Here is a 25,779-nt window from a genome sequence, read left to right on the forward strand (position 1 = left end):
CATCAAAGGAGTACCACCAGCATTGCATCCCAGCGAGAGGGGCGTTTAATCTTAAGTTTTAGCATGGACATTCTTTACTCCTGGTCAGTGTGCCGTTTTCTTTGGTAATTAAAGCAGATGTGCAATGTATGTTCGATAGGCCACAAACAGGCTGTTTTGGTTTAAAGTTTAAATTAAATGATGTATAAGCCAGAATGACTTCCCCATACCTCAATATGTGACCATTTCTTTTATCAGGGTCCATTCAGTCTCAGATTCGAGGAGCATCAGGCAAGTGGAGACCTGTTCATCTCAGCCCCAGGACCAACTGATTGGTTTTTCATTACTTGGTTGATTGGTTTGACCAAAAGTTACTGTGGGAATGATTCATGGAAGCATTCTGCTGTACAGCATGTAAACACAGCCTTCTAATCTAGACCTTCGCTATTAAAATGGTCACAGATAGCGGCGAATTACTACTGTTGTGAAACTCATGAGTTCATTACGGCTTCTGGCCTAGCAGATGGAGCCGCGTTCCACGCAGTGCTGCAGCGCCCGGCTTGTCCCCAGGCTTTAATGAGCACAGCCTGGTAGGTGCGACGCAGATGACAACATGGCATCCTCCTTGCCCCACTCTGTTCCAGAGTAACACATTTTTCAAAAGACCATCGAGCCTTGAAAGCCTCACACACGCAGCATGATATATAAATATATAACTGCCCCGAATATAGCAAAATGAGTCGCTATTAATAACTCAAAGAGTCATGGAGATTCAGGCAGTCCAGTTCCTCTGCCAAAAGTTAAGAATGTTTGCTCAGTGCTTTGATTTTTTTTCTTTTTTTAAACTCTGTTCTCGATTTGCTACAGTACATTTCCTATTTAGATACTCCACTGCGTGTATGTCAGACTTTATCTGTGACCTTACTAGGACATACCAGAGCATACAGGACGGGAATGAAAAGCCTTTTAAAGCTACTGGGGCTTTCAATATCGTGCCTAACAAACATTTTCCATTTCTCTCTACCATAGCGACCGTCACCTTTGCCTTATATGCAGAAATTGCTAAGGGGCAAGTGAAAAAACTCCCTAAGTTACTTACTTGATTATAATATTGTACTATTAACTGTTTCTTGAACACTTACTGTCTCCAGACACAGTGTTTCTATACACTGCTAAGCTTTGCATCAACCCTACAAAGTAGGTGTTATTCCTACTTCACAAACCAAGGCTCAGAAATTAACTAACTGCCCTGAGCTGACATGCAAGTGAGTCTCAGGGCTGGAATTCAAATTCAAGGCTCCTTGGCTTGAGCCATATGAAACTGCCCGTTGTCAATCATTTCTGCCCAACAATGGTGATTTTATGGTTCAACCTACTACTACAGGGTGTTGGCCCTGAAAGGAAACCTAGAATCTCCTTCTGACATCACCATTCGTTTTATCAGAACATTTTCCAATGCAGTACTGGGGGGAAGAGGAGGGGAATTGGTCAAATGATCTGGTTTTTTTTTCCACCAACTATTATTACCATCACAAGCACTGAAATGATTTCTAGTATTTAAAAGCTAATGATGTTGAGATATAATTTCGATGGACCACATGTTTTAGTGAGCAGGTAGGCTATGAGTCTATAACACATATACATCACAAAGATAACTTGGCAAGAGGAATTTAGTTTCCTGGGAATCACCTGAAAGTCAATAGCATAGTGGCTTAGATAGGAGCTATTGTCTATGACAAATGATGTCTCTGCATTCTCTTAAAAATGGTGCAAAATAAACCCAACTCTTCTTTTTAATTCACAGTTTTCTCCATTGGTAGAGTTAGAATGGGAAATATTAAGGTGGCTAATAGTAATTATTGCACTTCATATGTGATGGCTACTGAAGAGTAAACTGTTAAATGCATAATTGGGACGGTTTAGTGTCACAAGTTTGGCTCAAAAGGTAAATAATAAGAGAAGGGTCAATGAGTCTTAGACTGAGATTTCAGTCAGGAGAAGAATCTCATTTTACTGAAGGGGAGACTGAGACAGAAGAAAGCCAAATAAATGACAGAGCCATTCAACTCATTGGTGACACGTCAATGACTAGCATTCAGTTCCCTTGACGTCTGAGTTAATGTTTTCCCTCCCTAAAATCATAGTATGGCTCCACGTAATATTTCATTTCTCCTTATCTACATTTCTTTTCCTTGAAGACATCTGGAATGAAGAATAAGAGGTCTGCCTAACAAATTAATACATTAAAATGAACTCAATATCCTGGGTGATTATATTTTAAGATGGGATAAACTAGATACTTTAGATTTGTTGAAACAAGATGATCAAATAACTTTAAGAGTAAATTCCTATGGATCTATTACCAGAATCCAAAGTCTGATTGGCCTTTCTCAGGGTCAGAAAAGATTTCCTTTCTCTCTGACCCTTTCCGGACTCTCTGTTCACCTCTTGTATGGGAGGCATCCGATTTGAGATACTGGAGGATTTCACAGGACTCAAGTTTCTGACTCAATATTATGAATAGAAATCTGAACCATTACAAAGTTTACAATAGCTTTACCACATTACTTGTGAACCAAATGACACAACCAAAGGGGAGAAGTACTCTAAATAAGAGAATACCTAATATCCTTTTAGTATAATGATAAACATACAGAGAAAAAAAGGAGAATAAGTATATTCATAGACGGATGGATGATTCAGCTGGTTTCTACATTAACAATGACTCATTCTTTAAAAATTGGCATGTTTATAAAATAAATCATATTATTGTACCAGAAAAGACAAGCACGTAATATGCTAGAGAACCAAACATGCTCACAAAATAGTTTTCTTTTATTTCCATATATGACTTTCTTGAGTGTTCTGAATATCACTCTGGCCTTTAATGACATAGAAAAGGGGAATAAAATGTTAATGATTGTTAGAAAAAGCAGTCTTTTGTGCATGCAAGTAATTTTTCTAAAAGAGTATTTATGAATAGTACTGGATTCAAGTGTTTCTATTAATAATCCTTCATTGGCCTTAGGTCAAGTCTGTGAGAATGGCCCCCTTTCCAAGGAAGGAGTGGAACATTGTACAGTGTAGCCCTTCCTTTGGAGCCCCTGGGTTTATGCACTGACACCTGCATTGATGAAAATGTGCTTTAAGTCAGCTTTAAGACTGGCAGGTAATGGATGTGGGCTTGTGGATTTATAGGCCGATGTTAGGATTGCCCAGATGGAACAGGAGGTTGTGCTGGCTAAGAAAATCCCTTTCAAATGCCTAAATTGGCTCCTTTAATCACGACCTTGTAGGGCTTCCCTGATGGCGCAGTGGTTGAGAGTCTGCCTGACGATGCAGGGGACACGGGTTCATGCATTGGTCCGGAAATATCCCACATGCCGCGGAGCGGCTGGGCCCGTGAGCCATGGCCGCTGGAGTGAGAGGCCCGCGTACCGAAAAAAAAAAAAAAAAAAATCACGACCTTGTGACTATGACTGGGCCACCTCTAAGTTTTCTTTTCCTGGGCTAAGTAAAGGCTACTACTGCTTTCCTGCCTTTCTCATGCTCTTCAAATCTTTCTAGTAGGGCTCACAGAAGTCTAAGGACATGTGGAAATCCAGATGGAGTAGCAGAAGGGAAAAGCAAAGCTTCTGAAAAGGTAATATCTGAATATTAGTTCCAACATTCTAAAAACATTCGAGAGAGGTGGAGAAAGAATATTCATTCAGTTTATGTATATGACATGTATCCATCCAAATGAACGCTATAGTTGTCAGCCAGTGTCCTCAGGTGCTAAGTATGCAGCTATGGTGGGGACGTAATCCCTATTCTCAGGCACTTACCATTTGATAGAAGAGTTTTACGTGTGTGGGCGCGCAGCGCAGAGTGTGCGAGGATAGGGAAAGTTTTCTGTGTAATGATAAGTAGCCCTTTTAGGCAGACAGAATGGTTGGCTACTGAGATAATAGAAGGTGCTCTGGGAAGATTCCTAAAATATATTTCAACCAATGCCCAAAATGATATTGGGAATTGTTATTCCTTAGTGCCTACTGTTGCCTTCTCACTGCACTGCTTTTCTAAAACATTACTGGAAAAGTCAGACAATTTGATAGTGGGAAAGTTTTTCAGATCATGTTCTTTCCTCACGGGAGAGAGAGGGGCCACACCAAAGCAGGGTGCCTGGGGAGAAGGGATCCGTCAAGAGATTGCTGGTTGCTAGGAGTCCAATCTCACTCGAATTAACTCAAATTAAAAAGAGGAGTTAACTGTAAAGATAAAACTGGCAACCTTACAGACATCTAGAGGCAGGAAACAAAGTCCAGCTGCACTTCATAGCCACCTAAGCTGGGAACTAGAATTTCACTGTGTCTCTATTCTCTGTCTCTCTCTCTCTTTTTTTAAACTCTTTCTCTTTTGACTCTTCTCCTTGATTTTTAAGCATATCTAATGTCTTCCCTCTAAAGACTCGGCTTCCTCTGATTATTCATAATTTGGCTTTCTAGCAACTCTTGTTGTACTTGACTCTGGCGTGCACTTGTGCCAACCTCAGCCCAGACTGGACGTGAGCTCTGAGCGGGAGTCCACAACCATCGACTGTCGTTTCTGTCATTTGGCTCAAATTCTTGAGAGAGTCTGATCGTGCTTGTCCATGAGTCTGCTCCTGGTCTATTCAGACTGGGGCAAGGTGGACACGGGGTGGGGTCAGGGCCACTTAGGCTTGTCCTTTACAGCACAGGCTATGAACAGCAGGAATCCTCAGGGACAGGAACTGGGGAGGAGACACAAGTGTCCCAAAGCATGTCAACCGCTACTCCAGACCAAACGTTTTCCCCTCACAGTATGGCAGTGGGCAAGCCTCACTTGCAGAGGGGCAGGACCTTGTCTGCTATGGCACAAAACCGAGTAGCACTGTGTTTGGAGCATGGGTGAAAATGTGGTTTCTGAGTCTCCATCCCTTTTCTGCCTCTACTACAAATTTAACAGCAAGTAAACTGCTGCTTCAACGGTGGCAGTGCCATCCCTGTGAATGGGGCCAAGAGGATCTTTGGGTAAACAGAGGAGACAGAGCTAGATACTGAGGTTCTTTTCATCCCTTCTTTCATTCAGTTAGTTAACCTTAGTAATCACCTGTTCTGTTCTGCCTTCTGCTAGAAGAGTAGGAGACCCTTATATACTCCAAGAGTTTATTTTATTAATGGCTCTTTGGGCTATGTGTTTGCTGACTTTCCACTGAATACAATTTAGATATCACCAGTGAGAAGTTCCCAAAATACTCTTGGAATCTATTGTACCTAAAAATTTCTAAAAGCAGAGTATTAATAAATACAGATACATAAACAATGCTTATTTCTGGTTCAGAAAACTGAGTTCAGTCCAGTGCCTGGAAAGAAAAACTAAGCAGAAAGACTAAAATAAACATAATATAATTCATCTCACTTCCCCTTCCTCACTCCTGCATGGCTTTAATGTGAGCTTCCAGCTGGGAGGAAACTTACCATGTTTGCTACAGGCAGATATTTATGTCTGTTTTGAGTTTTAAAAATCTAGATTAAGAGCTATAAAAAAGAAGGAAGAGGGTGCTCATTTAAGAAGTTGTAATTAAATTGTGCATTTTGAGGGATGTATTTTCCATACCCACACTTATCTTTATAGACAGATGAGTTATTTTAGGTATTTCTAGTTGATACAGATAGTTAAAGACCTGAACTAGGCATCAGGGGACTTGGGTTCAGTGTAAGGTGTGTAACTGTGGGCAAGTCTCTTTCCTCCCATGATCCCCGCTTCTTTATCTTTTTGGCTTATCCATCAAGTTATTAACAGTATCACAACTGAGAGCTGAACGTTCATGCTCTTTGAAAACTGGAGAATACCATTCAGTAAGTGTTTGAATTTGACTGTGTAAATTCAGGGCTTTATTGAAAAATCAGTATTACTGCTTGACCTCGATACTAAAGTTGTCTTATCCAAACTTACAGTCTATTTTTGGTGATTATTTAATCAAGATTCTATCTCGAATATATTTAAACCAGCATACTTAACTCACATAGTGGCTGAGTTGCAAGTTTATTTTTGAAAAAATATGCAGGAAGGAATAAAAAACACTGAAAAGGGTAAGTATACGGGTATTTATAAACTACTGACTGTACAAAACAATAAATGTAATATTTTTCGTAGAGTAAAATCTATGTAGAACTAAGATGCAAAACAGGAAGAACAGAAAAGTCAGGAAGGGTGAACAGTTTGAAAGTTTTAAGGGTCTGATAATATCAGAGGAGTGGTAAAATAATAATTTGTATAATTCTGTAATCAATCAAGGATATGTGTTGTATTCTCTAGGATAATTACTCTCAGAACAAGAAACTAATGTATTATTTGTAAGTTATTAGAATAAAAACATTAAATAATGTTAAATTTTTGAATAATCTAAAAGATGCAAAAAAAGGGGAAAAGGAATATAAAACAAAAAGAAAAAAGGAATATAAAAGGGAAGAGCCTAATAAAAAATAAAATTTTATCTAGAAAGCTAGTTATGTCAGAGATTATACTGAATGTAAATGAATTAAATTTGAAGTAAAAGACTATGATTGTCACACTAGATTGAAAAAAAAACCATATGCTTTAAATATAATAATAATGTTTAATGTAAAATAAAAGACAAATAACACCAAGCAAAAACTAACAACAACAAAAAAATCTTGTGTAACTCTACCAATATCAGGCAATGTGAACCTTAAGATAAGAAGCATTATTAAAGATTAAGACAGACAGTTTATAATTGTAAATGGGGCTATCCAATAGGAAGATATTACACCTTCTCTATGCAATCAGTAGCATTGCTTCAAAATAAATCAAACCAAGATGGACAGAACAAAAAGTGAAAATGTTCAAATGAACATCACAGTGGGAGGCATTAACATATCTTTCTCAATAGCCGGTAGGACAAGCCAAAAATAAAAAATCAGTAAGGATATAGAAGATATTAACAGTAAAATTAGCAAGCCTGATCTAGTTGCCATGCATATAACATTGCACCTATTAATGACCAATTCATATTCGTTTCAAATGTACATGGAACATTTATTAAAATCAATGTATTGTAATATAAAGTCTCAACAATTTCAAAATGTTGACATATTTAAGAATATCTTCAGTGACCACCATGGAATTGAACTAGAGATCAATAACAAAAATAGAAAAAAAACCAACCGCTAAAAATTAAACAATACACTCTAAATAATCCATGGAATAAGAAGAAAATAGAAAATATTTTAAACTGAATAATTAAAAATACATTTCAAAGCTTATGGGAAGAATTAAAATGATGCTTAGAAGGAAATATATAGCCTTAAAAACATATAGTAGAAAAGAAAAGAGTCTTAAAATCCATGATTTAAGTATTAATCTCAAGAAACTAGAAAAAGAGCAGCAATCAAACCTCAGGAAATAAATGATAGAGACAAAAACTGAAATCAAGGAAATAATAATCCAACATATAATAGAAAACAATCAACAAATCCAAAAACTGGCTTTGAAAAGATTAACAAAATTAATAAAACCAAAACTGATGAAGAAAAGTAGAAAACCCACAAATCAGCAACAATAGCAATAAAAGGGAGGATATCACTATTGATTGCACAATAAAAGTATTCCAGGGCTTCCCTGGTGGCGCAGTGGTTGGGAGTCTGCCTGCCGATGTAGGGGACACGGGGTTCGTGCCCCGGTCCGGGAGGATCCCACATGCCGCGGAACGGCTGGGCCCGTGAGCCATGGCCGCTGGGCCTGCGCGTCCGGAGCCTGTGCTCCGCAACGGGAGAGGCCACGGCAGTGAGAGGCCCTCATACCGCCAAAACAAAAAAAACAAGCAAAAAAAAAGTATTCCAAAAACAAGTTTATGCAGATAAACTTGACAATGTGCATGAAATAGACAAATTTGTTGAAAAACACACCTTACCAAAGCTGATAGAAGAAGAAATAGAAAATATGAATAGTTCTGTGTATGTTTTAAAAATTTGAACCCATTATTTAAAATCCATTCCCCAAAGAAAAGTCTAGGCCCAGAGAGCTTATCAATGAATTTTCCAAAAATTTAAGGAAAAATAACACATGTAATTCTTCATGAAGACAGAAACAGAAGCAGAACTTCCAGACTTTTAAAAAATGAAAACAGCATGAACTTGATTTTAAAACTCTGACAAGCATTCTGAGAAAATTGCAAACCCATCTTTCTCATAAACATTATTTAAAAATTCTTAAAAGAATACTAGGAAATCAAATCCAGTGATATAGTAAACTGAGGACAGTTTAGTCTAGGTGGGCAAGCAGGTTTAACATTCAAATATCATAAACTCAGTTAACCACATCCATAAAAAGGAGTAAAATCACACGATCATATCAAATGCAGAAAAAGTATTTGATAAATTCAACATTTACTTGTGATGAAAACGTTTAGTCAAGTAAGAATAGAACTGCCTTAATGTGATAAAGAATATTTACAAATTACCCACAGCAAACATCATTTTCACTGAAAATGAAACTTTCACTGAAACCTTCTCCCTAATATTGGGACTGGGTCAAGAATGGCCACATTGTAACTGGAGGTCTAACCAGGGCAAAAGGCAAGAGGAGGAAATAAAACTGTCATTTCCAGACAGTATGATCATGCACATAGAAAATTTCTAAAAAATCTACAGACAAATTCTTAGAATTAATAAGAGAATTAAGAAGGACACCGGATATAAGGTCAATATACAAAAATTAGTTGCTATAGACTGAATGTTTGTGTTCCCTCCAAAATTCATATTTTGAAATCCTAACCCCAAAGGTGAGGGTACTAGGAGATGGGGCCTTTGGGCTCTGCCCTCATGAATGGGATTAGCGCTCTTACAACAGAGTCTCCAGAGGGATCCCTAACCCCTTCCACAATGTGAGAGCACAGGGAAAAGCCACTGTATATGTATGAAGAAGATGGCCCTCACCAGACACCAGATCTGCTGGCACCTTGATTTTGGACTTTGCAGCTTCCAGAATTGTGAGATATAAATTTATGTTGTCTATAAGCCACCGAGTTTATGGTATTTTGTTATAGCAGTCTGAGCTGATTATGACATGAGTCACAGTTGTATATACTGGCAATAAACAAATAGAAAATAAAACATTTATAATAGCATCCCCAAACTCAAACACTTCGAAATAAATCTCAATAAAGATGTACAGGACCTCTAAAGTAAAAATTACAAAATATTATTGAGAAAAAATAAAGGAGAGCCAAATAAATGGACTTGTCATGGATTGGATGACTCAATACTGTAAAGATATAAGTTCTCTCCAAATTACGTACTTCTATGAACTCTCAACCAAAATCCAAACCGTGGGATAGTTTTCCCAGAAATGTACAAATCAATTCTAAAATTCATATGGAAATGCAAAAGGCCCAAAATAGCCAAGGTATTCTTGAAGAAGAACAAATGTGAAGGACGTATACTATATCAGGAACTATTAATTTAAAGCTAAACTGTGTGATACTAGTACATGACCAGATAACTGTCCAATGGAACAGACCCACACATATATGATCACACGATTTATGACAAAATGACCATGCAATGCAGTAAAGGAAGAAGGTGGTCTTTTCAAAAAATTGTGCTGGGTCAATTGGATATCCATATGGGGAAAAAATGTCTATTGGCTTCTACATCACTTTACACACAAGAATCAATTCCAGATGTGTCAGTCCGTTTGGGCTGCTATAACAAAAATACCATAAACTTTGGCGTCTGGTGAGGGCCTGCTTCCTCATTCATGGATGGTGTCTTGTTGCTATGACCTCACATTGCAAAGAGGATAGGGATCTCTCTGGAGCCTAAGCATCTCCCAATGCCCCACCTCTTTATACCATTACCTTGGGGGTTAAGATTTCAACATATGAGTTTGGGGCAGAACACAGGTATTCAGACCATAGCAAGATGGACTGGAGAAATAAATTGAAAGATAAAACAATAAAGCTTTTAGAGGGAAGCATCTTCATGACCTTGGACTAGGCAATACTTTTTAAAATAAGAAATAAAAAAGAAGGAAAATAAAAGAAAAAAATTGTGATAAACTTGACCATATTAAAACTAAGAACTTATGTTCACCCAAAGTGAGTAAAACAGCAACCTACAGGGTGGGGAAAAAATGTTAAACATACATATTTATACATACTTAGGTAATATATATGATAAAAAACACAGATCCAGAATTCTTAGAAAGCTCTTACTAACCACTAAGAAAAAGATGGACACTTCAACAGCAAAATGGGCAAAAGACTTATAAAAGAGGATAGATATGTAAACGGCCAATAAACATATGAAAAATTGCCCCCGAGTTTATTGGTCATCAGGGAAATGTAGATTCAAGGCACAATGAAATATTAAGACTACCCACCCAAATGGTTAAGATGAAAAAGATGGAGAATAGTAAGTGCTGATAAAGATGTGGATGAATAGGAACTCTCCTAAACCGCCTGTGGGAGAACACTCTGGTACAACCACTTTGGAAAACTCGCAGTTACCGCTAAAGTTGCCTATGTGCGTAACCCGTGATCCAGTGAATACATTTCCAGGTTATACCCAATAGAATTTTGTGCAGATGTTTATCCAAAGACATGTATTAGAATGTTCATGGCAACAGTACTCATAATAGGCAAACATTGGAAACTACCCACAGATCCATCAAAAATTAAATGGTTAAATAGTGATACAGTCACACAGTGGGATACCACATAGCTGTGAGAATAATCTACTACTACAGGCAAAAATACGGATGAAACTCTCAAGCATAGAGTTGAACAACAGAAGCCGGACAAGAAGAGTATATATTTCATGTATACAATGTATCAGAACAGGCAGAACTAACCCAGCAGTCATGAGAGTGGTTATCGTTGGGCATTTAGAGACTGGAAGGGAACATGGGACCTAGTGGGCGCTGGTAAATGTTCTGTTCCTTGATTTGGGGGACCTTGCCTTTGTTTTGTTAATCCTCTTCTGTACGTGCTACGTGATTCTTATCTCATGACTGTCTTTGCCGGAACTTGTTTTTTCTTTCAAAATGGTTGGACAGAACTCAATTTCTGCTTAGGTAATTATTCAGTTTACTCTCAATATGCATATTTACCATTATGTTTTATTGAGGTTCTGCAAAATGCCTGCTTATCAGGATTATTTCTGGAGACTTTTTTTCTCCAGGTAGCTCCGCAGCTTTCTGAGAACTCTTTCTAATGAGTTCTGTGTTTTGTCCATCTGCCTCTCTTCTGATCACCATTCTGCCTTATTTATTGTTGTTCTGCCTTTGCTACTCTGTTACTGTACTGATGAAGAAACAGGGAGAGATTATCTTTAATAGGAAGAGTAATTTTCTGATTGGGGCAGAGACATGATGTCATTGTATTTCTTGTGTACTTTAAGATTTCACTGATTAACTGCTTGGCATATTCTGCCCAGGGATGACAGTGCTGTGTCCAGCCAACCTGAATATGTGGACTTGTTGGCAGACATACCTCTCCTGTGGCAATGGATTTGTCATGCTTGATACCACTAAACATTAAACTCATCAAACTAACTACTCTTCTCTTCTATTTCGCACTCAGTAAATTTGTTTGTGATTTTAAACTTGGCTTCCCAAAGCTTCTTATAGGCAGAAACTATGATTAGGACCATATCAAGGTCTGATCCACTTGATTTTTGCTTTAAATTCACAGGTAGGTATTCTTTTGGTTTATATTATAAATCTTTCTCCACCCAACAAATTAACTCTGGGACATCAAAAATATCAAGCTTGGACCTGCCAAGCTGGGCTATGTTGATGCGTTCAAGGTTGTCCATCTGGAGAGCCCACCATCCAGCTTTCCCCCCCAGACACACCCTACAAACAAGCAAACAAACACATTTGATACTCATTGTGTCAATGTTATTCTGCTTATGAAAATAGAACTAAGGTGCCCAGTGCCTTCCCAGCAAAGGAGATTTAGGAAAGAGGAGTTCAGATGTCCAACAGTTCTAATAAATATAATTGAGTAAATAAAAAATTCCACTTTGAGAGAAATGTGGACAGCTGCCACAATAACATGTTTTCCCAGCATCCTGCTGTTTCTGTAAAGTAGGAAATGTCAGTGAGCAGACTCATCCTCCAGCAACTTGTTCAGATTTGCACCTGACCTCTTCTACATAACAGCTTCCAAGGAACGCTTCCTTAGTTTCCTACCATGCATTTCTATCACGATGCAAGAGGCAAGCAGCAGCATGTCAAAACTGCTCTCCAGAGAGAGTGATTATTATTTTTTTAATTTTCTTTTTCCCTGTAGTTCAAAACCCCTTTGGGTACCCTCCAGTGTATATTGACATTGCCAGTCATCTCTGCTAACTAAAGATCTTCACCCAGGATGTTCCCCCACAACCTGCCAGCTTCAATTCCCCCGGGGCTCTGGGCAGCCCAGGCATGCAGACTGGCGGCTCATTCCCATCTGCAGTAGCTGAGAGTACCATGGAGAGTAAGGCGGGGCTGAGTGAACAACAGGTTCTCCAAACGAGGACCAAATGAAGACCTGTTGTGCTCTGGTACAGCCCAGCTCAGGGGAGCCATATAATTAGTACAAACAACACTGTGGTGAGACACCTCTCCAGATCTGTTTATTCTGTACGCAAACCTAGCTTCGGTTCCATTAGGTTCAACAAATATTTGTTAAACATCTGTGCTGTGTCAGATCACGTCCAAGGCACAAGGGCAATAAGGATGAACAACACATGAACAGGACTCACTGTGACACTCTTTTACAGTTTTATAGTTCCCAAAGCACTTTTCACATGTCTCATCTCCATCGGCCTCGTGAACTCAAATAGAGCCTACATGGGTACTGCATTTCCATTTCACAATAGGGAGACTTCAGAGTCTGAAAGACCAGGTCAACTTCCCTAAGGTCACACAGTTAGTAAATGTAAGTTCTGGCACCAGAACCCAGAGATATGATTCTTTATTCAATGCTCAATTTTATCACATTGCCCTATTTTTTTAATATACATTGCCATTTGGCATACAATTAGAGGATGTTTCAGACCCTTTGCACACGTCAGGAGAGAGATGCTACTTTCCTTGCTTGTTATTCTCCATTGTGAATGCCATGGCTAAAATGAGCCAGAAGGATTCATATTATTGTTGCTTAATTCTGAGAGTTCATTTTCATCTCTGACTATTCAAATAGTTTCTCCTGAATTATGGTTTTATTTGCATCCAATTCGCTCTGTTGAATCAGCTACTTGGTCAACCAAGAAATGGTTGACCTAAAATTAGAAAAAGTAAGACCTAAAATTCTGCTTGTATTGGAATTTTCAGTGCCCAAAGTACATATTTTCTGTTGCAAATATTTTAGCTCTTGGTAATATCCAATTTGAAATTGAATTATATACTGTCTTATATCCTGTAATTATTCTAATAACACTACAAATTCCTAGAGTAGAGCAACCATATCATGGGTCTGGGAGTGTGGCCAGAGCTAACAATATTTGCTGAATGGAATTTAAATTATGGCTGAACCTTCTACTCCCTAATGGGAAGCATTAGAGTTAATGGTTGAGCATGAGATCAGAGAGAGGCAGACTTGGGTGACAGATATGGTTCTTCCACTAATCTTGGGCAAGTTATATAAATCAACTAAGCCCCACTGCCCTCATTAGAAGATGGGGATGTTAATGGCCATCTCTTGGGACACTTGTAAGAATTAAATGAGAAGCCTGGTAGATGCTGAGAATGAATGTTGGGTCTTATTATCAAGCCCACTTCCTTGGATCTTTCCAGAGGTCCTTCTGCCTTTCCCCATTTGAATACAATGTTTCTTTCCACGAGCACAGACTGAAAGTTCAGAGTTCCAGAGCCAATTACTCACAGAGCATTCACTAGAGAGGGCCAAGGGTTTGCTGAAAATAATTGAATTAGTATTTGCAACAGTGCTGGTTATATAATAGAGTGTTTATTATTTTCTCTCTCAATTTTATGTTACTCTATTTTGTGTAAATGTTGACTAGCAAATAATGATTGCTTCCAATCAGGTAGTTCCATGAATAATCAAGTATCACCTTAACAAAGGTACGATAATTCCTGTTACAGGAAATCATATTTTTTAAAGGACATAAAACTGGAGTCTGAACGCTTCATCTAGTTCTCTAAACTGGGTTTGTTAAAAATTATCCATGTTTTTCAGAGAGAGAAAATTAGCCCCAGTTTTGAGAGATATAACAGCATTTAAGAATTCAAATAGACGATCCCTTCAGCTAATAATAAGCAAAGTGAAAATTAGAGCACCTACCATTTATGACCAGTCATAAAAGGAACCATAATGCTAGATGCATGGCTTTAAGACTGAATTTTATAAAGCAAATTTTCATCTGCTTATTTTATCCCTAAGGCTGAGAATTCAGAGTATTAAAAAAAAGAAAAGAAAGGTCTGCTTATTTCTCTTGTTACATAATTATGACAAAGAGAAAAACATCCTTCTGCAACATTCTCAGGCTCCTCACAACAATGGATTTATTCTTTCAGCAAAAATAAATTGACCAGTAAGATTATAAATGGCATTCTCTGATTCTTTACAGTTTTTCTGTACCTTCCACTTCTCCTACAAGGAATGCATAGTACCTTTAGGATTAGGAAAAAAGGTTTTTAGTTGCTACTTTTTCTTTGCTTCTCATTGAAAACCCAATGGTGGTATGGGGTAGGGGACCATGCTCCTTACAAAGGCTGGTCTAAAAATGTTTTGTGAGAGGGAAGGATTCACAACTGCTGGGAGTTGATCCCAACCAAGGATGTTGAGTTGCAAACCTGGGAATATGGACAGTTGGCCAACAAGAAATATGTGAGTGACTATATGTGCCTCATTCTCGCGAGACTTGTGAGCTACAGTAGCACTTGTGTATTGCTAAAATTCTCAGGCTAAAGAATAGTGCCCGGAACATAGCAGATGCTCAGGAAATATTTGCCAAATAAATGACAGTTGTGCTAAGAGGGGACAGCAATTATTATCTCAAACCAGGGGAAATCAGAGTCACTTCCTGCCTGAGAAGCCAGAAGAGGGTTTGTTCTCTAAAACTAGAGTTGCTGAATATTAAGTAGTAATCACAGTAAAGAAGAAACACTGATGCACATGACTTAGTCATTGGTAACTTTAAACAATGATAAGTTGTCTCTGAGTTTTCTTATCACAAAAGCATTGCAGAAAAATAGAAAATGCAGATAAGAGAAGAAAAATTTTAAAACCACTGTTAGGATAGGTATATATTCTTTCAGATTATCTTTGATGCATACATATGATTAATATACATATGTATTTTCATTTACAAAAATTGGAAGAGCAATTTTGGTAATTTTTTGTTATGTCACCAGATATTTCTCTGCCACATTACTTTTTTTTTTTTTTTTTTTTTTTTTTTTTTTTTTTTATGCGTTACGCGGGCCTCTCACTGCTGTGGCCTCTCCCGTTGCGGAGGACAGGCTCCGGACGCGCAGGCCCAGCGGCCATGGCTCGCGGGCCCAGCCGCTCCGCGGCACGTGGGATCCTCCCAGACCGGGACACGAACCCGCGTCCCCTGCATCGGCAGGCGGACTCTCAACCACTGCGCCACCAGGGAAGCCCCACATTACTTTTAATGACAATATAGCACAATGACAGATGCATGCACAGTCATTTATTCACCCACATCCCTGTTGCACATTAAGGATACACTTTTGTTTTTCCTCTGAGAAATGATGCTGCCCCTTCATGATCGAATACGTAATAAATTAAAGTGATGTCTCAACTATAGACAACTTGCCCTCAGTTGCTTTTCCTGAAGCAGCCATGAAACTGACATCATTGGGGAGAAAGGAGGAGTTTATGTCTGCCCGGTTCAGCGATAACTGACCCGGAGGAAAGAACTAAACCCAGATCGGCTCTAACTGGTTAGTACCTGTGTTCTAATTGTCTGTCTTCCTGGGGCCTGGGCAACAGGAGACAGGTTGTGATCAGAAAATCAGATTCATGTTTTGAAGTTAAAAGGAATTTAAGAAACCATTAACTGTCATATCCTTAATTGATTCTTGGGTTTTATGGAGAGCTGAAAGCAGTTCTGCCCAGGACTAGAACTTAGATGTCTTTAGCTCAGAAGACTGCTAGGTTTCTATAATCACATAGGGGCTTGATACTTTCATAATTGAAGACTCTGGACAAATGGGACTTCCGGCCTCGAGGCTGACAACGGCAGGGGCAGATGCCCCACGTCTAAGCTCAAGTGCAACTAACCCAACTATGCAAGACTTTCAAAGGGATGATCCCAACTGGTTCTACAAACTTTAGCCAAAAAAACCCATCCAAACCTTGAAAACATTATGCTAAGTGAAAGAAGCTAGGCACAAAAGGCCACATCTTGTATGATTCCATTTATATGAAATGTTCAGAATAAGCAAATCCATAGGGACAGAAGGTAAATTAGTGGTTGCCAGGGGCTGGGAGGAGGGGAACTGGGAGTGACTGCTTAATGGGTCCAGGGCTTCTTTCGGGAAGTCATGAAATTATTCCGGAGTTAGATCGTGGCGATGGTTGCACGACATTAACCACTGAATAGTATACTTTCAAATGGTCAGAACAGTGAATTTTGTTTATGTGAATTTTATTTCAGCTAAATTAAAAAGAACAACAACAAAGATCCTATCTAGTCCACGTCCGTGAAGACAGGAGATAGAAAGAGCAGGTGGGTGAATGGTGATTACTTGAACAGTTGCCCCCCTGTGGGCTCTCCCTGGGGAGGGTATGTGGGTACTTCTTGCACGTTCCATCTCCACTCCCTGCCCCATTTCTAGCCTATGGAGCTTCCAAAGAATCCAGCCACAAGGTGACACATGCCACCTGGAGTTAAGAGAGCACAGGGGCTGGAGCTCAAGTTTCCATACAGTCAGAGACATAGTACTGGGTTCGAGATCTGGTTCTACCTTAAATCTTGGGCAATTTACAAAAACCAACTGGAACAGGTCAAAAGGCTGTTGCAGGAGTGGAGTGCACTTCCAGAGCTGGTGAGCTGTTTCCTGCGGGCCTAGGCTGCAGTCACATTGCAAAAACCCTACCAAGAGTGCTGCCCCCAGAGTGGGCTCTCAGCAGAAAGCTTCTGCATGCAACAACCAGGCTCCCGCAGAGCTAGAAACTCCTGTGAGCTGTCCCTGAAGAACACCCGATGTGTTCCAAGGTTAAAAAAAGAGGCAACTTACATGAAAAGATGCTCAACATCACTAATTATTAGAGAAATGAAAATCAAAACTACAGGGAGGAACCACCTCACGCTGTTCAGAATGGCCATCATCAAAAAGACTACAAATAATAAATGCTGAAGATGGTGTGGAGAAAAGGAAACCCTTCTACACTGTTGGTTGGAATGTAAATTGGTGCACCCACTATGGAAAATAGTATGAAGATTCTTTAAAAAACTAAAAATAGAGTTGCCATATGATCCAGCAATTCCACTCTTGGGCATATATCTGGAGAAAAATATAATTCAAAAAGATACATGCAGGCTTCCCTGGTGGTGCAGTGGTTAAGAATCCGCCTGCCAATGCAGGGTACACGGGTTCGAGCCCTGGTCCCGGAAGATCCCACATGCCGCAGAGCAACTAAGCCTGTGCGCCACAACTACTGAGCCTGTGCTCTAAAGCTCGCATGCCACAACTACTGAGCCCACGTACCACAACTACTGAAGACTGCATGCCTAGAGTCCATGCTCCGCAACAAGAGAAGCTACCACAATGAGAAACCCGTGCACCACAACGAAGAGTAGCCCCTGCTTGCCACAAGTAGAGAAAGCCCGCACGCAGCAACAAAGACCTAACACGGCCAAAGATAAATAAATAAAATTATATATAAAAAAAAAGATACATGCACCCCAGTGTTCATAGGAGCACTATTTACAATAGTCAAGATATGGAAGCAACCCAAGTGCCCATCAACAAATGATTGGCTTAAGAAGATATGGCATATATATATATATATATATACACACACACACACACACATACACAATGGAATATTACTCAGCCATAAAAAAGAGTGAAATAATGCTATTTGCAGTAACATGGATGGACCTAGATATTATCATACTAAGTGAAGTAAGACAAAGAGAAAGACAAACACCATATGATATCACTTATACGTGGAATCTAAAATATGACACAAATGAACTTATCTATGAAACAGAAACAGACTCACAGACATAGAGAACAGATTTATGGTTGCTAAAGGGGAGGGAGGTGGGGAGGGATGAACTGGGAGTTTGGAGTTAGCAGATGCAAACTATGAATATTATATATAGAATGGATACACAACAAGGTCTTACTGTATAGCACAGGGAACCATATAGACCATAATGGAAAAGAATGAAAAAGAATATATATATGTATAACTGAATCACTTTGCTGTACAGAAGAAATTAACACAACATTGTAAATCAACTATACTTGAATAAAACAATTTTTTTTAAAAAAAGACTTTAGATTGGTGTCCCAACTATACCTGATTACAGGAGGCATGCTAGAATCAAATGAGACACAGAATGTGAAAGCCCCTCACAGCATATAAAGTGCTATTAAAGTGTTCATTATTAGTAAAAATGACTCCAAATGATCAAACTAGTGCTGTAACAATTTCTTGTCTCATATACCTAATTCCTTACATCTTTGATTACAACCTGAGAAATTCTGGAAATCATAGGGCTAGAAAATGCCCTGGGATTTCATCTACTCAAATCCCTGACCCAGTCAGGAGTTACTTCCAATCCCAGCCAGACACTCAAAGGACCACACGTGCCTGAGCACACTGGATTCAGAATCACATCGAGTGTCAATTCACTTTCTCCTATCCGTTGGAGTCATCACTGAATGGTCAAAAAAACCAATAGATTATGCCATGTGGAAAAGACCAGAGAAATATCTATGTGTCCTATTTCAAACTCCTGAGAAGGCAACTCAACCATCTGTCTTGGCAACCCATTGCAGGCTGGAACTACCCTGTCAAAAACGTCTCTCTTCTGTTTAATCTAACTCCTTCAAGTGGAGCTTCAAGCTAATTTTGTTCCATTCCATTCTCAGATAATTTGGAACACAGTTGTTTACCATCTGCGTTATAGGATTATACAATGTCACAGGGTTCTGGTGAGCCGTAAACAAAATAATGCATGTGAGACACAGAGCTCGGATCTGAAACATAATAGCCCGTTACATATTTATTTATTATTACCATCATTATATATATTAGGACTCTTTCAGTCATAAGTGACACCAACACAACTCAAAATAATTTAAGCAAAGGAGGAGGAGGGGGGCGGGAGAAGAACAAGAAAAAGAAAAAGGATGCGGGGTGGAGAATGTAATTAGAAAGGAAGTAAAATTGTGCAGTGGCCTTCAGGCACTGCGGGATCCAGGACTCAAATAATGTTCGCAGGGCTCGTCTTTTCCTCTCTTCTGTTTTTCAGAAAAGCTTTTTGAGGTATAAAGAGCAGGAGGGCTATGAGCAGATTCAGGTCATGTAAGCCTAGAATAGGTTCTCCATTCAGCAGATGATTCATCAAAAATTCCTTCAATGACAAGCAAGTATCAAGCAGGGTTCTAGAAGCTAAGAAAAGAGCAGTGTCCAAGACATAACATTCCACCCTTGTGGAATATACCTTCGAGTGGGAAGAGTGGATCTGGTAGAAGAAGGGGAAGGGATGCCAGAAAGATATAAAGTTATCCTCCACAAAGTAAGGTCTCACCTTATACCATTATTACAGTCAACTCTTAGCTTTCTCTTCACCAAGCCGAGTAAACCCATCCCTTTCAAAACTCTTTTCCCCTTGGCAAACGTGCAGAATCCCAAAAATCAGGTCTCTAAATAGATAAATAAACTTGCCTGTGGATTTGAGTGCATGCAGTTTATTTAGGCTGTGTAATCTTTGCATAATATTTCTAAGATGTGCCTTCAGCCCTAATAATATAACATTACCATTCTGTTTCCATTTTTGAAAGTCACTTTTTAAAAATAATTAATTTTATTTTTGGCTGTGTTGGGTCCTCTATGCTGCGCGAGGGCTTTCTTTTAGTTGTGGCGAGCGGGGGCTACTCTCTGTTGCGGTGCGTGGGCTTCTCATTCCAGTGACTTCTCTTGTTGCCGAGCACGGGCTCAAGGCGCGCGGGCTTCAGTAGTTGTGGCGCACGGGCTTAGTTGCTCCGGGGCATGGGGGATCTTTCCAGACCAGGGCTCAAACCCGTGACCCCTGCATTGGCAGGCAGATTCTTTAATCATTGCACCACCAGGGAAGCCCCTGAAGTCACTTTTCTTTTTAGACTATTTTCCTTTTAAATACAGGTCTTTCTCCCACTTTCATGTTTTCCTTTGAATAGGATGTTAGTTACTCAGTAAAATACTGCAAACACCTGGTCATTTATGAGTCATTTAAAAAGTATACCTCTGAGTAATTTTAATCTATTTCTCTGTGTTAATCATTCTAACTGTAAAAATGGCCTGGAGACCAAGCTTTTTTGAGAACCCAAGGACGTGTGGCGTAAACTTCAGAAAATCTCAACCTCTTCCTCTCCCCTGGGAGCTCGCAGTAAGGAATGCGTTCCTGAAGCATTTCAGGCTGTAGTCTTATGATAAACTTCAACTTTTCATAAAACTGAAACTAATCTGAATCAAGCTGCTCTCACCTGAAAAATCGTAATTTACCAGTGCTATTTCAGATTCATCCCACAAAAAGCCTAACTAAATTAACGATGCATACAATTCTATTTAGATTTGGCACCAGCCTAGCAGATCTGTGCTACCACATGAATCCGTTCATGGACAATGTAGAGAACAACTCTCACTAAATTCACGGTACCGCAAGTGTGTGTGTGTGTGTGGGGGGGGGCAGTTGATTGTCTACGTCATCGCTTCTATTTTTTAAGTAATATTACAAGTTATGTGCCCTGCCCCCAACTGTTGTTCTCAATTTGGTCCTCTTTTCAATGCCCCCCTCCCTTCTGCTTTGGTTAATATCTCTTGTCAGCGCAGTAATTTAGTTCTTGTTAATCCGGATATAACGGCTAAATGGGTCAGTTGGCTCAGTCAAATCCCATCGTTAAAAAAGATCTCGGAATCAACCAAAAATGGAGTTTTAATCGAAAAGCTCATCAGCTCCACTCCCCTTCCCCCACCTCATTTTGCCTGATCTTGTCACCTGGCCTTGTCCACCCTGCTTGCAACTTTCCTAGCCTGCCTCTCCCGAAGGGATGAAGAACCTCCGCGCAAGACACCCCTTCTGTCTGGGATCAGTCCTTGTCCGGCGCGAACACATTTGGAAAAAAAAAAAAAAAAGTCTGGATCCGGGATTTTTTCCTTTTTCTTTCACGCTGAATACTGTTATCTTTGCCTTCCAGGCGGAAGGTCGGTTCCAACCCTTATTTCCTGAGCTTCTCCTTCGCGAACGGGGGACCATCGCTGATGCTTCCTCCTGAGTTGGGAAAGGGATAGAACTTTCCCAGGGAGGTGCGGAGTGTCCCCGCTGCGCTTTCCCGGTTCCTTTCCCCTAGAAGAGATCCTGTTGCACCGGAGGGAACGTGCCCCATTTCTCTGCGCCCCCCCCCCGCCCCCAAATGACGGCGAAGACGGAAGGCAGCTTCTGTGTTTGTTTTGTAAACCTTTAAAACCCACTGCACTTAGCGCTTTGCGAGTCCCCTTGGCCTTCGCCCAAAGCAAGCCGTAAAGAGGTCGGGGAGCTCAACGGACTGGGTGGGAGAGGGAGGCGACCTGCGCTGCCGCGACGAAGTGGGTCTTGAAGGGTGCGACCTCTCCCTCCGGGACTGGGCGTGTCCCTTAACCTCTCCCAACCCTATCACCCTGCTGACCCCGGCTGGGCTCGCGGACGCGACTGGCAGGAGTGCGAAACCGCGTCCTCACGCCGGGGGACGCCGGCCACGGCCTCAGGTGTCCACCCCCCACCGGCCCCACCCGCCCCACCCGCGCGGCCGCTCTCCCGGGACCCGGGAGTGGGGGGAGGGTGGTGGAGTTGGCGGCGGGTCTGCCGGGTGGGGGCGAAGGGGGCGCCGGCCGCTGCCCCGATTGGCTGTGCTGCCGCCCCCTCCCCGCGCCGCGCGCCCCCGGCCCGCAGCCCGGGAGCTGGTTCCCGCTGGAGGGAGAACGTGCGGGGGCGGGACCGGTCTCCCCGCCCCGCACCCGACCTCGGGCGCGCGGGGATAAAACCCGGCCGGCGCCGCCCGGGAACCCGGGCCCTGCAGCCTCCGGTGCGCGGAGAGGCGGGGCCGGGTCCGACCCGCTCCCCGCGCCTCCGCCCCTTGGACCAGGCTCCGGGAGCAAGGCGCCCCGCGCGCGGGCACGCGACGGCCAGAGCGCCCAGGCGGTACCTTCAGCAGAGCAAATGAAGAGAGCCGGGGAGAAGCAACCGCAGCCGGCCGAGACGTTCCCTGCGCCCGGGGTTGCTGCCGCCGCTGCGGCTGCCTGAAACTCCCCAAAGTTGCGAGCCAACGAGAGGCTGCCGCCCGCCGGGAGCTAAAGGGAAAGGAACGCGTAAGATGCCGGAGTGACAGACAGACAGACGCACAGACCTGCAGAAGACACCACCGTCGGCGGCCTATCTCCGGAGCCCGTGAGGCTTCCCAGCTCCGTGAGTTGCTTTCTGGACGGGTGGCTTGCTAAGTATTTCCGTGTAATTGTTTATAAGATGCGTTTGTATATTTTTGTGACTCTTGGAGAGAGTTAAAAAAAACAACGCAGGATGCACCTTAAAAAACAATTGAGTTTCTGATATTGAGACGGTTGTGTTGATAGAATGGGACTGTAAATGTCTGTAAGCAGGAGTAACTCAGGAAAAATTGCATCCAACAATAAAAAGGACACGTAGGCTCCCCAGTGTGAAAAAAACAACAACCTCCATTTCAAAAGTTATTGGAAAGAAAGCCAGATATTACTCTTAAGGGCTAACTAGTGCTAGTTAACTTTGCTTTTTTACCCCTCTTTAAATATTGATTGTTTACCAGGTTCACTGGTGGGAGGCTGAGCTGGTGGAAAAGGCGCCTGGAAGAGCCTTAGAGGCGACCATAATGTCTTTACGTTTACACGCACTGCCCACCCTGCCTGGAGTTGTCAGACCGGGCTGCAGGGAACTGCTGTGTTTGTTGGTGATCACGGTGACTGCGAGCCGTGGGGCCTCCGGGGTGTGCCCCACCGCTTGCATCTGTGCCACTGACATCGTCAGCTGCACCAACAAAAACCTGTCCAAGGTGCCTGGGAACCTTTTCAGACTGATCAAGAGACTGGATCTGAGTTATAACAGAATCGGGCTCCTGGATTCTGAGTGGATTCCCGTGTCGTTTGTAAAGCTGAACACCCTCATTATTCGGCATAACAACATCACGAGCATTTCTACGGACAGTTTTTCCAGCACTCCAAATCTGAAGTGTCTTGACTTATCATCCAACAAGCTGAAGACTGTGAAAAGTGCAGTGTTCCAGGAGTTGAAGGTTCTGGAAGTGCTCCTGCTTTACAACAATCACATCTCCTATCTCGACCCTTCAGCGTTTGGAGGGCTCTCCCAACTGCAGAAACTCTACTTAAGTGGAAACTTTCTCACGCAGTTTCCCATGGATTTGTACGTTGGAAGGTTCAAGTTGGCAGAACTGATGTTTCTAGATGTTTCTTATAACCGGATCCCCTCCCTGCCGATGCATCATATAAATTTAGTGCCAGGAAGGCAGCTGAGAGGCATCTACCTTCATGGAAACCCATTTGTCTGTGACTGTTCCCTTTACTCGTTGCTGACCTTTTGGTATCGTAGGCACTTCAGCTCAGTGATGGATTTTAAGAATGATTATACCTGTCGCTTGTGGTCTGACGCTAGGCACTTCCATCAGGTGCTTCTGCTCCAGGATAGCTTTATGAACTGCTCTGACAGTATCATCAATGGTTCCTTCCGTGCCCTTGGCTTTATTCATGAGGCTCAAGTGGGGGAGAGGCTGATTGTCCACTGTGATAGCAAGACTGGTAACGTGAATACCGATTTCATGTGGGTCGGTCCAGATAACAGAGTGCTGGAGCCCGATAAAGAGATAGAAAACTTTCACATATTTCCCAATGGAAGTCTGGTTATAGAAAGTCCTCGTTTCGAGGATGCTGGAGTGTATTCCTGTGTTGCAATGAATCGGCAACGTCTGTTAAATGAAACTGTGGATATCACAATAAACGTGAGCAATTTCACCGTAAACAGATCCCATGCTCACGAGGCATTTAACACGGCTTTTACCACTCTTGCAGCCTGTGTGGCCAGCATTGTTTTGGTACTTCTGTACCTCTATCTGACACCGTGTCCCTGCAAATGTAAACCCAAGAGACGAAAAAATATGCTAAACCAAAGCAATGCCCATGCATCTATTCTCAGTTCTGGCCCTGAAAGCGATGCCCCCGCCGATGAACGGAAGGCAGGGGCCGGGAAAAGAGTGGTGTTTTTGGAACCCCTGAAGGATACTGCAACAGGGCAGAATGGGAAAGTCAGGCTCTTTCCCAGTGAAACGGTCATAGCTGAGGGCATCTTAAAGTCCACGAGGGTGAAATCTGATTCAGATTCAGTCAATTCAGTGTTTTCAGACACACCCTTTGTGGCGTCCACTTAATTTTGTGCCTGTATTTTTATGATGTAGTGATCGAATCTCTTCATATTCAGCTTTGTGTGTGGTCTGCAGAAATAAACAGAAGGACAGAAATGGGGTTGTTTTTGTTTTTCTGAAATACAACCAAAGGGTCTCTTTCCCTGGTTAATAGGAAATGTGCTGAAGCACTTAGGTTCGTGCCAGAGAAAGATGGGGCTGTTTTTCAGAGTTTAAGTTCTAGATAATATCTTAGTCTTTAGCACCACTGATCATTTCAAAGCTGGCCTGGAGGTGATATCACTGACACTGTCCTTTCACTCAGGATTCTTAAAAGAAAAAATAAGTTCCAAGTATTCGTATTCTTAAAAAAGGGATTTTACTAACTTATTGGCACCAAAGTTGAGTTACGTTAAAGAAAAGTGTTGTGTTCATTTTTAAAAGATGCAGAAGGAAGAACCAAGCAGCAATTATTTATAAAGCGCAAAGTAAAGTTAGATTTGGGAATAATTCGGTTCATGTCATCATTGCAGACCAGAGTAAATAGACTATCCTGATCAAATTTACTGAGCGGTGCCTCATCCCATGTGGTGTTAGATAAATAGTACAGTAAAGGTACATTTGTTTGACTGTCTTTTTCCCATTCTGTACATTTCCTATCTTTGTGCAAAAGATCTTACTGAAAGTTTAAAGCCATCATTATTTGTTGCCATAAATATGTAGGCGTCAGTGCCAAAACGTCTGAGTAGCTTCTTCAGCCTTTGGTCTAGGAGACTAGTATTTGTTCATATGCTTGTGTGAATGTATGTCTTAAATTATATGAACTGTTAAAGAGATACCACTGTATTGTGCTTTGGACATTTGAATTATTGTAAATATATGTGTTCTGCGACTTGATGTTCTGTTTTATTTGCCTATTTAAAAATATACATCTAAGATGTTTTATGTGATCTGATTTTGCTACTTTTGTGTTAAGCACCCTCTATAGCAAATACCTCTCCAAATTTCTTAGAGTTACAGTACAGAGTTTATTTTTTTTTAAAGAGGGAAAAAGGCTCTAAAGTGCCCTACCCAGCTTATACCTTCTATATCACATTTTACTCTGATACCATTATACATTTCAACCAGGTTTGGAAGATATTTAAGCTCTGATATTGGAAC

At 41.2% G+C, this 25,779-nt stretch overlaps 1 protein-coding gene across 1 annotated transcript; it reads left to right on the forward strand.

The window, feature by feature from the left end:
* The first annotated feature begins 22,227 nt into the window (after positions 1-22,227).
* AMIGO2 (adhesion molecule with Ig like domain 2) lies at positions 22,228-25,563 on the forward strand. The gene is made up of 2 exons (XM_032645371.1): positions 22,228-22,643; positions 23,017-25,563. The coding sequence occupies exon 2, from the start codon at positions 23,080-23,082 to the stop codon at positions 24,643-24,645; it is 1,566 nt and encodes a 521-aa protein (XP_032501262.1). The 5' UTR covers positions 22,228-22,643; positions 23,017-23,079; the 3' UTR covers positions 24,646-25,563.
* The last annotated feature ends 216 nt before the right edge of the window (positions 25,564-25,779 follow it).

Source organism: Phocoena sinus, chromosome 10 (assembly GCF_008692025.1).
Source record: "Phocoena sinus isolate mPhoSin1 chromosome 10, mPhoSin1.pri, whole genome shotgun sequence".
NCBI classification, from domain to species: Eukaryota; Metazoa; Chordata; class Mammalia; order Artiodactyla; family Phocoenidae; genus Phocoena; species Phocoena sinus.

Excerpts from the sequence above, each read along its gene's own strand:
- AMIGO2 (XM_032645371.1), top strand. The coding sequence starts at position 23,080 with ATGTCTTTACGTTTACACGCACTGCCCACCCTGCCTGGAGTTGTCAGA.